At 35.2% G+C, this 15,000-nt stretch overlaps 1 protein-coding gene across 1 annotated transcript in view; it reads left to right on the top strand.

Moving 5' to 3' along the window:
- LOC136843083 (lachesin-like) overlaps nt 1-15,000 on the top strand; it is a 341,336-nt gene that overhangs the window by 151,590 nt on the left and 174,746 nt on the right. The window contains exon 2 of the mRNA XM_067111047.1: nt 6,850-7,521. Within this exon, the coding sequence (XP_066967148.1) occupies nt 7,281-7,521 (241 nt within the window). The 5' untranslated portion in view covers nt 6,850-7,280. The remainder of the gene's footprint in view (nt 1-6,849; nt 7,522-15,000) is intronic.

The following is a 15,000-nucleotide window of genomic DNA, read 5'->3' as shown; positions in this document are numbered from 1 at the left end:
TATATGGTGTGTGTGATATTATCTATATTTCTCGAAATTTAAATTCGTACTGATCTGAATTTTATAGCATTTTGAAATATTTATTGTTTATATCATAAATCATCTTTTGTAAGCGGGTACTCAAACCTACAAATAGGTAAATCATAGGCAGTGGTTAAAGCTTCAAGAATATACTATGAAGAGAATTTGTAACCTTGCAGAATTTCTGCAGGCGGATTTTCACTCCCGTTAAAAGCCTCCCAAAAATACATAGTTGTTACTTAGACGAAGCATGTTGTTGATGCTGCAGCTGACTTTCACACACATACACACACATATTCATACATAAATTTATATATACATATACATATACATATACATACATATATATATATATATATATATATATATATATATATATATATATATATATATATATATATATTATAATATATATATATATTTAGAAGTAATATATAAATATAGATAGATACACACACACACACACACACACACACACATACATATATATATATATATATATATATATATATATATATATATATATATATATATATATACATCTGTGTGTATTTATAACATAGCTAAAATCAAGCAAATCAAAATTGAGATTAATTAGGAATTAACAAAAGGTAATGAAAGTGAATGGGGAAACAGCCAATAACAAGCTGGGGTATAATACGCGACAGAAAACCTATTGAAATTCTGCTCTTTCAGTTTCCACAAGAATGAATACTGATTCAACTTAGTGCGGAAAATGAAGCCCCCTCCCGCCCCAAAAAAATCATAAAATGTAAAATGCGAACATGGATATAAATGAACTTAATTCAGGTCGCATCGTTCTTTTGTCATATAAATTTGCCTCTTGCGGGAAATGCGGCTCAAGTCTAAGTGTATTAATGCGGCGCCCTCACCTCATATACTTAATGCTGCCAGCTTAGATCCCTTTGACAAACTACATTCCCTATCTTTTCCTCTTAAGAGTCAACAAGCTTACAAGGGGCAAGATAAGAGAGGAAGGAGGGGCGAGCGTTAAGGGGAAATGAGCTAGTTGACGAATTCCATTTTGTGAATGAGGAGCATTTGCATAATGTAGGTGCCGATTGGTTACTCGGAGGGACGAGTAAAAAATCTTTATGACGTGGTAATTACACGTATGAGGTAATTGCTATCAATTGTTATATATATGTATATATATATATATATATATATATATATATATATATATATATATATATATATATATATATATATATATATATATATATATATATATATATATGTGTGTGTATACACACACACACTTATACTCAATTCATACCTTCAATATAAGTACGAACTAGACTGACAACATATAATATAAAAATTTGTGCAGTTTCAGAGCAGACTTGCCCTGCTACTCATTAATACCAAATATAAGTCAGTCACTCATGATAACAGGAGGTACCGGGAGTCAAAGTGTTATGCCAAGCACATTTTTATTATGAGACTTTCAAATATAGACCCATCACAGTTGGAGATGCACTAAGCTTCGAAATTATCTTCGTTTTAACATGTACTAAACCCCTGAAAAGATCACATTTCATGGAAGTCACGTTGGTAGTTCCTCTGGTGATCAATAAGAAGCCTTTCTCAGTTCTAAGCAGCCATACCCTGTCCGAATGTAATGCTGCAGCCATAAATAAGGGATACCTGACACAGATGGTCAAGAGAAAGGAGGAGGATGACTCAGATATTCAAGCAAAGAGTGTTATATCTCCCTCCATTGAAATGAGCTGCAGGATCAGACATAAATAAAATAAATCTGCAGGATGCAGAGTAAATGTACTGAGGATAAACTCAGCAACAGAAAAATGTTATTTTAACAATAAATGCAGAACGGATGATCTAAAGACAACAAATTAAGTATATCTTCGTTTAACCAGACCACTGAGCTGATTAACAGCTCTCCTAAGGCTGGCCCGAAGGATTAGATTTATTTTACGTGGCTAAGAACCAACTGGTTACCTAGCAACGGGACCTACAGCTTATTGTGGAATCCGAACCACATTATGACGAGAAATGAATTTCTACCACCAGAAATAAATTCCTCTAATTCTTCATTGGCCGGTCGGAGAGTCGAACTAAAGACAACAATAAAATATAAAATACCCGTGAAACAATCTAACAACAAAGGGTAGACCAGTCAACCAAATGTAGTTGGTACACAGAACAGGGCAAAAAAGCCCTTTTAAAACAGCCCTATCAGTTGGGAAGATCAGTGTTCGTTTTTCTGAACACACCCATCAAGCAACCTCTGACAAATTTTCCTCAGCCTGCTCGAAAAAGATTTACAGAAAGGTTCAGGGTTTAGTTGAAGGTTCTCAAGCAAGAAAGCTCAAATCGAATGGTGTGAAAGGTCATTGTATAGTGACCATTTCCCTGCCTAATGTTTGAGTAGGTAGTTATAGTTCTACCACCATTCGCAAGATTACTAAATGTGGAACTGAGTTCATATTGATCCCATTCCACCAAGCATGACGATGAATGTCCGTTTTATTCATCTTTTAATATTTATGAACTAGTGAACTTCAGGCAGTTGTGTCAGAATTTCCTCATTAGGATTTCCACATCATTCATTTTATTCATTTTCCCTGTTTATTGTCTGATTTGTATTGGTACTACCAGTGGCTGAATGATCGCTTTATTCGTCAACAGCGATACTACCCTTCTGAAGCCTTCTATCGTGCCTTGCCCCAGCAGTTCACCAACGTTCAAGTTACACGTTTAATATGAAATGTATTCGAAAACATTCCATTTTGTAAAAGACGGGGTTAGCAACGCAGCAGACTTCATCCCCGAGAAATGATATGAACTCCATAAAAATAAAATGAAAGAAAATGGCATAGACCAAACGTTAATTACTTAGTCTAGTATCAAAATGATAAATCATCTCAGGGTTAATTCTCTCTCTCTCTCTCTCTCTCTCTCTCTCTCTCTCTCTCTCTCTCTCTCTCTCTCTCTGGAAACAATGTACCACACATTCAAGTCGTGAAGACCAGGGCATACGGTAACATCACCATGATAAAGCAATTATTTTCGTAGCAACTTCCTTGAAATGGAATGTGTTGCAAGCGAACTTGCTGCTGGATCCGCAGCAGGATCTAGTATCATAAAATTTTCCCACGCAAGATATTCAAAGGGAGAGAAAAAACGGCAAAAGGTACAGCTGGCATTAGATGTTAGTGGATAACATTTTCTAGTATGCAAATAGTCTTCCGAATTATTCAGAAGTTGCCCTCCACGAAATCGTTTTTGCTGAATGATGAATTGTTCCGTAGTTGAAACCGCATGAAAAGATTCGATGGCTGACGAAAGTGTTTAATTCTTGATTATCGTTTTCAAGTAAGAAAACGGTCAGTTAAATACCCTATGCATGTCACAAGTGAAAAAGAGGTGTTTTAAAACGTAATAAAGCAAAATCAGTATCGCGCTTTTTTATTTCTCCAATCTACGCACACAAACAAGCACACAAACATATATATGTAAATTTACATACGTGTGCATACATACATAATCTTACGGAACCAATAAAGCTTTCATGGCATAGAATAAATGTAAAAAGCAATGTTTGTTCCGTCAAAATCCAAGGTAATAATGAAACGAATTCTTCATGCCAGCAAGAGGGTGAATCTTTGTTGTTTTAAGCCCTAACATGCAGTTTTATGTTAAAAGAAAAAAATCCTTAGCGCCTTTTCGTCCCAGTTTCATAACGCCGTATGACACCAACGTAAGTCGTTCCAACTTCCAAAAAAAAAATCCGGTCCGTGCGTTGAGTAAGCACCAAAAGGCCGAAAGTATATTTTTGTGAATTTGTGCGGTAATTTTTTCAGTCATTTACATGCCTTCAGTAAACGAAAAATATTTGTATAAGGAACTGATTCGTTAAATTACAGGGAAAGTTTCCATGGCCAAATAATCTGTCTATAACTAACTCTGTCTTTCTTTCATTTGTAGATTAAGATTAGCGCAGTTATGTTTGTTAAGACCTATAGTAACCTTGAGCTAAAATTATTCGTCTCAGAAGCTGGATTATTAGACACCCTACCTGGTTCTAAGTGTCACCACTGGTTCTGTAGAAGGGAGTATTTATTGATAGCAATTCCCATTAAGAGTGCGTCATTAAATTCATCGAATAAAAAAAAATTATTGTCTAAATACCCTTATGTACTAGAACCAGCGTGTTGGTCCGGAATAAAAACCAAATATATAATAGCAATATAGGAGACTTAGCTGAAGGTGCTTCGGGACCAAAACATGTGACCAACTGTAAACAACCAAGAATTTCTGAATTGTACTTCGGATAAGTTTTTAATGCTTCTCTGTGTGTGGTGAGCAGTTCCCATTTTTTCACTTATATCAGTACCTACCATAATTTCAACATTCATTCTTTACCATGAGGAAATTTCTGCATATTCCCGGGATGAGTTTTGATTGAATATCAAATTACTTGGTGTCACAAACAGTAGACAAAAACACAGAGGACATAATCCATCAATCCATGAAGCTCCTTTATTTCACTTGCATATATTTTAAATTGGTTTTAATGCCTGCAATCCCTAACATTCACTGCAATCTCTCTTGCGACATCAACAACTCCCACCTTTCCCGGTCTCTTCTACATACATGCAATGTTTTACTGGGGCCAAAATGTCAGATTCTACTGGCGTGGCTCCGCGCTGCTTTGTTGACCTTGACCTTGGATCCCTCTTCTCGGTCAAGCAGACGGCAGTGAACGGTCACCTTCTGTTTGCGTATTGAAACTTGGTTTGCTTGTGGCTACAAAAACTGCTTCTGTTATTATTATGTCCCGATGTGGACTGCATCTGTGTTTTATTTTAGTGTTGTTTCTCAAGTCTTGCAATGATGGTTTCTTGTCGTGTTTATCTGTGAAGTGTAGGAAGATGGCTCCTGTGTTTCTGTGGGCAAGTAATCTTCGTCTGAGAGTCGTAGATGTTCTGCCAGCGTAGTTTTCTCTGGAACGACTGCATTTCTCCCTCCTCGGGGCAAGTGAATTCATAAAACACATAGGTAGTCATCTCCTTAGGTGTGGGTGCGCATGCACTATTTTTTAGGGGCTCGTGGTTTGACATTCTTTTTAGTAATCTTCTTAATGATGTTGCTGTTGATGTTATATTCGTTGTTGAAGTTAGTTTGGTAATATATTGTTATCTGTTGGCACGTCTTCTTGTTGTGTTGGTCTGTAGTGTTGTCTTGCTTGCAGCATCGGTCAAAAATCTTGCGTATTTCTGACTGTAGGCCTATCGTGTTGTCTTTAAATCCGTTGTTTGTGAGTAGCTGTTGTGTTCTGTCTAATTCCAGGTGTGTCTTCTTCCACGTGGTACAGTGGGTCTATGCTGTGTTCTGTGGTGAAGTTTATTACTGATTTTTCTGTGAAGACATCTTTTAGAGTCTGAATATCTTGTCTGGTGTTTGTTTAGTGAAAATGTCTGGCAGAAATTTATACCAGATACATCGATGACATTTTCACTGAACAAACAACAGACAAGATGTTCAGACTTTAAAAGACGTCTTTACAGAAAAATCAGTAATAAACTTCACCACAGAACACAGCATAGACCCACTGTACCACATGGAAGAAGACACACCTGGAATTAGACAGAACACAACAGCTACTCACAAACAACGGATTTGAAGACAACACGATAGGCCTACAGTCAGAAATACGCAAGTTTTTTGACCGATACTACAAGTATGACCAGCACAACAAGAAGACGTGCCAACAGATAACAATATATTACCAAACTAACTTTAACAACGAATATAACAGCAACAGCAACATCATTTAGAAGATTACTAAACAGAATGTCAAAGCCCCTATAAAAATAGCACATGCGCACCCACACCTAAGGAGATGACTACTACGTATGTGGTTTATGAATTCACCTGCCCCGAGGAAGGAGGAATGCAGTCCTTCCAGAGAAAACTACATTGGCAGAACATCTACAACTCTCAGACGAAGATTACTTGCCCACGGAATCACAGGAGCCATCTTGCAACACTACACAAGACAAACACGACAAGAAACCATCGTTACAAGACTTGAGAAACAACACTAAAATAAAATACAGATGCAATCTATATCGGGACATAATAATAACAGAAGCAGTTTCTATAGCCACAAGAAAACCAAGATTCAATACGCAAACAGAAGCTGACTGTTCACTGCCGTCTGCTTGACCGAGAAGAGGGATCCAAGGTCAAGGTCAACAACGTCGAGGGGAGCCACACCAGAACACTACACACGAAGAAATCAATCATTTCATTAGGGATATAAGATGTAGAAATAGAATGCAAGACCAATACTGTAGCATAGTTTTACCATGTAACAACATATTATGTAAACAACCAACCACCTCACTGTAAATTGTAACCAAAATTGTAACCAAGAAATATGGCACCCCCCCACCCCAAACTAATCCAATCCTGCCGGTATAAATAGAGAGGATGACGCCTGTATGTATTAGTTCTTGCTTGAAAAAGCATTAGATCGGGCGAAACGAGACCATAGCAATAAATGGAAAATACACCACGACTCTGTATACTTAGCCAGAACTTTGAAGAAGAATTATTGAAAACAGAAGTAAGGAAATTTGAAAAAGTGTGCATCAAAGAAGTCAATGCCACAATATATATATATATATATATATATATATATATATATATATATATATATATATATATATATATATATATATATATAATATTTTTTACATGCTATTATTTTTAGAAAAGCTCTAAAATATACTTATGAATAAACATTGCTAAACACATGTATTTCTTTTACAGATGTGGCTCCATTACGTCCATATCCTGTGGCTGTCGAAGGTTCTTTGACTGTGGCTTCTAAACTCGTGGTAATATATTTTCCTTAAAGTCTTATTACTGAAAAAAGAAAGAAAGAGACGCCATAAGTTTGACTCTACTTTACTCTGATAAAAAATAATTTGCTTTTAACAATATGTTCTATAATTTGTGAACTCATGGACGTCAATAATAATCTGAAACTTATACTAAGGAACGCTATTCTAGAAAAGAATTTCCGTGTCAGAAAATTAACACCTGTTCCTGTATTATACACCGATCATTAACACGTGCCTGAAATAGGAGAAGAACAAAAGGGGAAACTTGAGCTAAGTTTTTGTAGTCGTGATTAGGCAGTGACTAACTGAAACGAGCACCACAGAATCCAACGCACGTTCCAAACACATTATCAGAAGATGTCTAGTGGCCCGCAGTCGCATCACTCAAACCTGGATATGTCGTCTTCGTCCTGTCTCTCAACTTGGCTCTCGAGGTCGCGCGTGCGACTGCAGATCGAGTCGGTCCTTCATGCAAGGGCAGATCCACCATCAGGATCACCGTTTTCTCGGCAAAGAGTCAGTCTAACATTCACCTGCATATGGACGTTCTTGTTCCTGTTTGTGGCCAGCACATCATGCACAGCTGACACTACTGGTGGTGAGTTTTGACTGCTCCTTCCATTTTTGTGTGTGTGTTTTTAATGAATATAATTTGTATTTCAGGTTCAACATGAAATTCTCTGTGTTGGGATCATTATTACAAATTATTATCAAATTTCCACCGGACGATCTGAACCATCACCTCGTCATGTTAGAAAACTATTTAATTTGACTCTGCTGTTATTACGTAGTTTACACTTTCACTTGACTTGATGAGCGTGACAATATGAAGGTTTAATCATAGGTATTAGTCAAAGAGGATTATACATTTGCACACACACACACCACACACACACACACACACACACACATATATATATATATATATATATATATATATATATATATATATATATATACATATATGTATATATACGTATATATAATAAAAGAAGCACACAAAAACCCCATCTATTATCCAGAATGCTAGGATATCATCTACATATTTCATTCACAGCATGTCTTCAGGGTTTATTGCATTTATTATTATAGTTTCAAAATATTCCATGTATAAGTAAGTATATCTTAGTTTTACCAGACCACTGAGCTGGTTAACAGCTCTCGTAGGGCTGGCCCGAAGGATTAGACTTATTTTACGTTGCTAAGAACCAATAGATTGGCTAAAACAGGACTTAAAGGGCTGCTCATGCTGCACCCGAATTTTTGTCTATAAAATGACTCCCCAAACGAAAAGACGTTATTTGATACACATAATTCATCTGTTTTGAAACTATAACAATAAATGCAATAGAACCTAAAGACATGCGGTGGATGAGATATGTAGATGATATCCTAACATTTTGGGATTATAGGTGGGGTAATTTCGACGACTTTCTTTCAAAATTAAATGCATTAGTGTCCAGCACTAAATTTAAAGTTGAATGGGAAACAGACAACAAAATTCCTTTTCTTGATGTTTTAATAATTACAGACACCACAGAATACAAATTTACCGTATACAGAAAAACAACATTTTTACTTTCATACACTCACTAATTTAGTTATCATGACATTTCTATCAAGACTGGCGTAGCCAGCAATCTATTCTTAAGTGCCTTATGGATTTGCTCCCCACGTTTCCTGGAAAAGCAAATTGAACTAACCCGTAAGTAGCTGTCACCTTTAAAGTACTCAGACCATATAATTGAGGAAGCGATTCATAAAGCTAACATAATCTTCTATCATCCCCCTCAAAACAAGACTAGAGAGATGCCAACCAATAAAATAAAAATCCCACACCTGGACAGGACTAAGACGTTGACACAGACACCTGGAAACTCTAACCCTTTGTTTTTACCTACCCAAATACCTTAGCCAAATCCCTGATTAATGTCCAACAAAAGCCAGTCCCCAAAGCCACAGGAGTATAGGAAATCCCATGCCTCGACTGTAACCAATCCTACATCGATCTTACAGGTAAATCACTCCCCGGAGATTAATACAACATAAACGTTCAGTTAGGTATGGCCCACAGAGTTAAGCTATTTTTAACCACATAAATAACCATAATCACAGAATAAACCGGAATTTGTCGCATATAATTTATAGCAGAAATTGTCGGCTCAAAAGCCAGATGATAGATTAAACAAAAAAATATGATGAACCTCTCAAAAAGAGCTTGGGACTCAGATATTATAGATAAAATCTTCCTCCAACTAACGATTATAGGAATTAAGGAGAAATTGTCAACTGGAGCGACGTAATGGCTGACCTCTGGATCTACTGGTATAAATACCGCTTTTCTGTAACTCTTATCTCATTCATTACCTGCCTGAAGAGGGAGACGGTTGTTCTCTGAAATATAGCAATAACTTTCTGCATTTTGGCGTTTTAAGGGCTCCTTTTATTAGATGGAATTCTGTTTTAACAGAAAATATTTCACAGTCGTATATGTATATATATATGTATATATATATATATATATATATATATATATATATATATATATATATATATATATATATATATATATATATATATATATATATATATATATATATATATATATATATATCACACATATAGGTGAAAAATAAGAATGGGTGTAGGTCTGACCGGTTTTCGACTTTATTTCCAAGCCATTGACGAAGGTTTACAGAGTGTGAGAAGTCACAAATATATATCTACAAGAACAGTACTGACGAATACAAAACCGTTAGAGGCTCCATATCCCCCTCAGGCCGGTGTCGAGGTAGGAGTGGCCTTTGCATTTGGCTAAAAATCACAATAGACTCTCAGGGGACATTGCTGATAAACAGACCATACCCCACCTCAGATCCACCTGACAGGGTGTCATGGAGGAGTTGGAAACTCATTAACACAGACTGTACTGTGTTTACAAATATGATAATCTATTTTCATTCTCACTGCCTACCTAAAGTTTAAACAATTTTACAAATTTCTTTTGATATTAAAGGATCAATTTATACATTCCTTGACTGATATTCATATAAGTTGTAACTTTCTTTTATGAAGCTAGATTCAATGATGTTCCTTTCCAGTGCATTATTAGAATATACAACTTTTTGCCCTTCCCAGTTGATAGCATGATTGTTCTCACTAACATGTACAAATATACACTGTTCCCTTTGTGACATTTCTTTGTTGTTCAATTCTTTTTCCAAGTTTGGCCAATATAAAAGTTGTCACAAGACTTACACGGAATTTTATATACACACTTTAATATTGTCTGGGAGTTCTTGAAATACATTTTTCATTGTTGTATTGTTCTTAAATGCGACATTAACACCAAAATTCTTTAGAAGATGAGGATATCTTTCATACTATTATTATTACAGAACAAGCAAATTTTTTGTGTTGTAAGGTTCTTTCTGGTTTTGATACATAGTCTTTTTGCCAACTTCAAAAAAAAAAAAAAAAAAAAAAAAAAAGACTATGTATCAAAACCAGAAAGAACCTTACAACACAAAAATTTGCTTGTTCTGCCTTATAATAATAGTATGAAAGATATCCTCATCTTCTAAAGAATTTTGGTGTTAAAATTTAAGAACAATACAACAATGAAAAATGTACTTATCAAGAACTCCCCAGACAATATTAAAGGGTGTATATAAAATTCCGTGTAAGTCTTGTGACAACTTTATATTGGCCAAACCGGGAAAGCACTGGAAAAAGAATTGAACAACATAAGAAATGTGTGAGATATGCACAAGGGAACAGTGGTATATTTGTACATGTTAGTGAGAACAATCATGCTATCAACTGGGAAGGGGCAAAGGATTGTATATTCTAATAATGCACTGGAAAGGAAACATCATTGAATCTAGCTTCATAAAAGAAAGTTACAACCATAATATGAATATCAGTCAAGAATGTATAAACTTGATCCTTTAATATCAAAAGAAATTTGTAAATTGTTTAAACTTTCAGGCAGTAGAGATGTATGAAAATAGGATTATCATATTTGTAAACACAGTACGAGGGTAGTAATGTTAATGAGTTTCCAAACTCCGCCTCCATGACACCTGTCAGGTGTGGATCTGAGGTGGGTATGGTCTGTTTATCAGCAATGTCCCCTGAGAGTCTATTGTGATTTTTAGCCAAATGAGTTTTAAAGGCCACTCCTACCTCGACACCGGCCTGAGTGGGGATATGGAGCCTCTAACGGTTTTGTATGTTCGTCAGTACTGTTCTTGTAGTATATATATTTGTGACTTTCACACTCTGTATCAGTCCTTCGTCAATGGCTTGAAATAAAGTCGAAACCGGTCAGGACCTACACCCCGTTTCTTATTTTTCACCTGTGTAATGTGTGATAAATGAATCACGTACAAAAGTGATAATAATCATATATATATATATATATATATATATATATATATATATATGTCAGTGCAGTTTACATGAAGGCGTAAACTAATCTATGGTGGTATACTGCTCTGCTCCCGTGCTAAAGCTGCCACAGACCGTGCTTGGAATTTCAAGCGCACAGGGCTGCACTTTCCCCGAATCTTGTGTCAGCAAAGTCATTTATTTCCAGAGAATAAGATTTATTCGCCTACTTTGGCTCCACACTATGACTGTAACATGCACCAAGGACTTTAAAACACTGAATGTGTACAAGTGCAATTCACATATTGTACATCAATACCAAATAAAAAATGTTTCAAATAGTTCTTAAAAAATGCCAGATTTATCTCCCGTTAGAGTAAAACGTTAATACAGAATGAAATGGCTCTTTACAAAGACTTTAGCAACACTGATTCACTACAGGTACATATCTCAGAGGATCAGCACAGGAAAAATAAAAGTCGTATATAAAAAACCTTAGAAGCACTGAATCACAGCAGTTACACATCCCGCACGATTATCTCTAAAGCAACGTGCAAATACAATCCCTTCACTTAACAGAAAGACGAACTTTTCCTCGGAATTAAACTGTGTCCTAACTACAGTTTTCATGAATGTCCAAAGTATCAAGGTTAGTACAAGCGTGCAGCTCATTCACTCATTCACCCCAAGTTATTTCAGCACATTGAATATACAGAACCTGAGAACACCAATTTACGGTGGAGTTCTCTAGCTCAAATTAGTATACCGTAAGAGGGTTTACTTTCCCCCTCATTGTTGAATATGTGAATTGCGGTAGCTAGTTTCACAACAGCAATGCAATGTAGTTAAAAAAAGTGTAAACAATAATACTGGTGAGTGATTACATACTACTAACATGATCCATACACAGCCATATTTTATCCCCGACAAGCAATTAACTCACAACATTCATAAGTCACCAGTGGTATATAATCCATTATGGCAAGACCAAACACTACAACACTAAATAATAAACAAACCCACATTCACTATAGTCTATTTCTATTAAAAAATCTTTAAACATTATTATACACACACATTATTGACGCACACACACATATATATATATATATATATATATATATATATATATATATATATGTGTGTGTGTGTGTGTGTGTGTGTGTGTGTGTGTGTATGTATGTATGTATTAAGATGAAGGTAAAATATGGATCTTTTAACCAATTCTTATTTTTCGCAGTGGTGATATTCAGGTATCGCGAAGGCAACAATATGACAACACGAAGTCAATGAAAAAAATGTCATATCATTTCACTGCTGTGATATAAGAATTATAGTCTCAGTGAGTAAAGCAAAGCGTTCTTTATAAAAATTGGCTAACTTTACGTTTAGACCAGATATCTGTGTCAGCCGCATGAATAACAAAAAACGCTCATGGTGACACTAGAAAGAACAATGTAATTCCGACGAATTATGCAAGAATAATTATTCAGCTGATAAGGAGCATGAAACAGCTTAGATACATCGTGGGTATTAGTACCAATCATTACTTTTTGTAGTATATATATATATATATATATATATATATATATATATATATATATATATATATATATATATATATATATATATAAATGTGTGTGTGTATGTGCGAATATTTAGCCATGTTCGATACATATACCTACCAGTGTACATAAACATAAACATAAATATAACATTAATGTGTGTATATATATATCTTTATATATCACATTCAGTAACTGATAATTCATCATTCTATGTATCTATCACGACTGAGAAGAAATGAAAAACGGTTGTAAATCCCGACTGGTGTCAACTTTATATTACTAAGCCATCTTCAGAGGACTGATACAAAGCTGTAGAAATTCAACATAGATATGCTAGCAACAGTCTGTATGTGGTCGGATTTACGGCCGTTTTTAATTATTGATTTTTTATACCACACTCACACACACATATATATATACACATAGATGTAGAACCTACTTGTCACTTTTTACCAGATACATATGTAACTGTAATAGCCACAATGCCCTTCTCGTTGTCAGGTCGGCAATGTGACCTCGTCGTGATTATGACAACGCGGGATCGTTTTCTGCTACCTGTCATCACACTTTCTTTATACTTCTTGCACTTGGATCTTAAGGCTTTGTAGTGACAAGCTTCTCAAAAAAAGCGTGAAGAATTAGAGAAGTTAAGAGGGCATTATGGCTGTTACAATTACACAGACACACACACAGAGACACACACAACACACACACATACATGTATATGTAAAGATATATATATATATATATATATATATATATATATATATATATATATATATATATATATATATATATATATATATATACATATATATATGTATATATACATATTTATATAAATATATATATATATATATATATATATATATATATATATATATATATATATATATATTTATACATAGCATGTATGTATAGATAGAAAAACACCGTGTGTATAATTAATCATAAAACAGACATAAATCGTGGCAAATGACAATAATTGCTCCTTCCTCGCAAAGGGTTTCTAGTTCTGAAGAAAAGTTAAGACGATGAAAATATGGGCTAATATTAGCCCACTGGTAAAGAGGCTTAGGGAAGAGTTTTAGCTGAGGATCTTACGTCTTATTCTGTTATCTTCTTGGCTCGTATTGTATCACAGAAGAATAAAATATAACAAATCCTGATTTGTTTGATAGACAGGTAATTCTGGAAATGTGTCCTCTTTCTGGATGATTTTATTTTTTGGTTGAGTTTCGTTGTTTGGTAGTCTTGATGGGTCCCCCTGCCTAGGTGTAGTGGGTTATTCGCAAACATTTATGTTCAAGACCCAATTTACCGCAAATTGGATAAAGGAACTAGCAGAAAACACCGTGATACGTTGGCGTGATATGGATACGAACAATGATTTTCCATGTTTGCTGCTTCTACCAGAACCTTAACTACTTGTTGGTCAGAGCAATAGGATGGAGAACGAGCGAAATGATTATCGATAAGCACTGTAGCATCGCTCATACCATCTCTCTTTCGCCTCTCCTACTGGAGATAATTGACTTTAATATTATCCTTTAACGTATTGCTGTCCATAATAGTATAATTTCAGGAAGCGTTAAGTATGACTGAGCTAATCTTGTCGATTTAAGTTCAACAAAAATAATTCGGTTTAAGTTAAATGACACTTCTTTCGTTATCTTCATTTCAGTTTAATACTCTTTTGTACTTATTTAAACAAGTTCAGCCGTTTTCACAAAAATTTTAACTTGTTTTTAGAAATAATTTACTGCGAAATGATTTCCGGCAAATTATGCGCCGAAATAAACTTGACAGATTTTTTGAGCTTGTATTTATTCACGTGGGAGTTATGCCGCCTTTCTTTTGAGAAAGTGTCCTGTGTGAGATTTAAATGATATACTGTACATTCCCTTTGAAAATTGTACGAGACTTGCTTTAGTTTTCGAACACCCTGGGAAACGAATAACACAAAAATAGTAATAACAAACATCACGGAATAATCCCTGGGGATTAAGGGGCTGGATTATTTCATAAGTCGAGATATACGATGCGTTATCGGATTCCTTATACCTAAAAAACTTGTGAGCGTGCGCGCGCGCGCCCGAGAGAGAGAGAGAGAGAGA

Source organism: Macrobrachium rosenbergii, chromosome 11 (assembly GCF_040412425.1).
Source record: "Macrobrachium rosenbergii isolate ZJJX-2024 chromosome 11, ASM4041242v1, whole genome shotgun sequence".
Taxonomy (NCBI): Eukaryota; Metazoa; Arthropoda; class Malacostraca; order Decapoda; family Palaemonidae; genus Macrobrachium; species Macrobrachium rosenbergii.
Note: the sequence above shows the minus strand (reverse complement) of the source record. Positions and strands in the feature narration are given on the sequence as shown.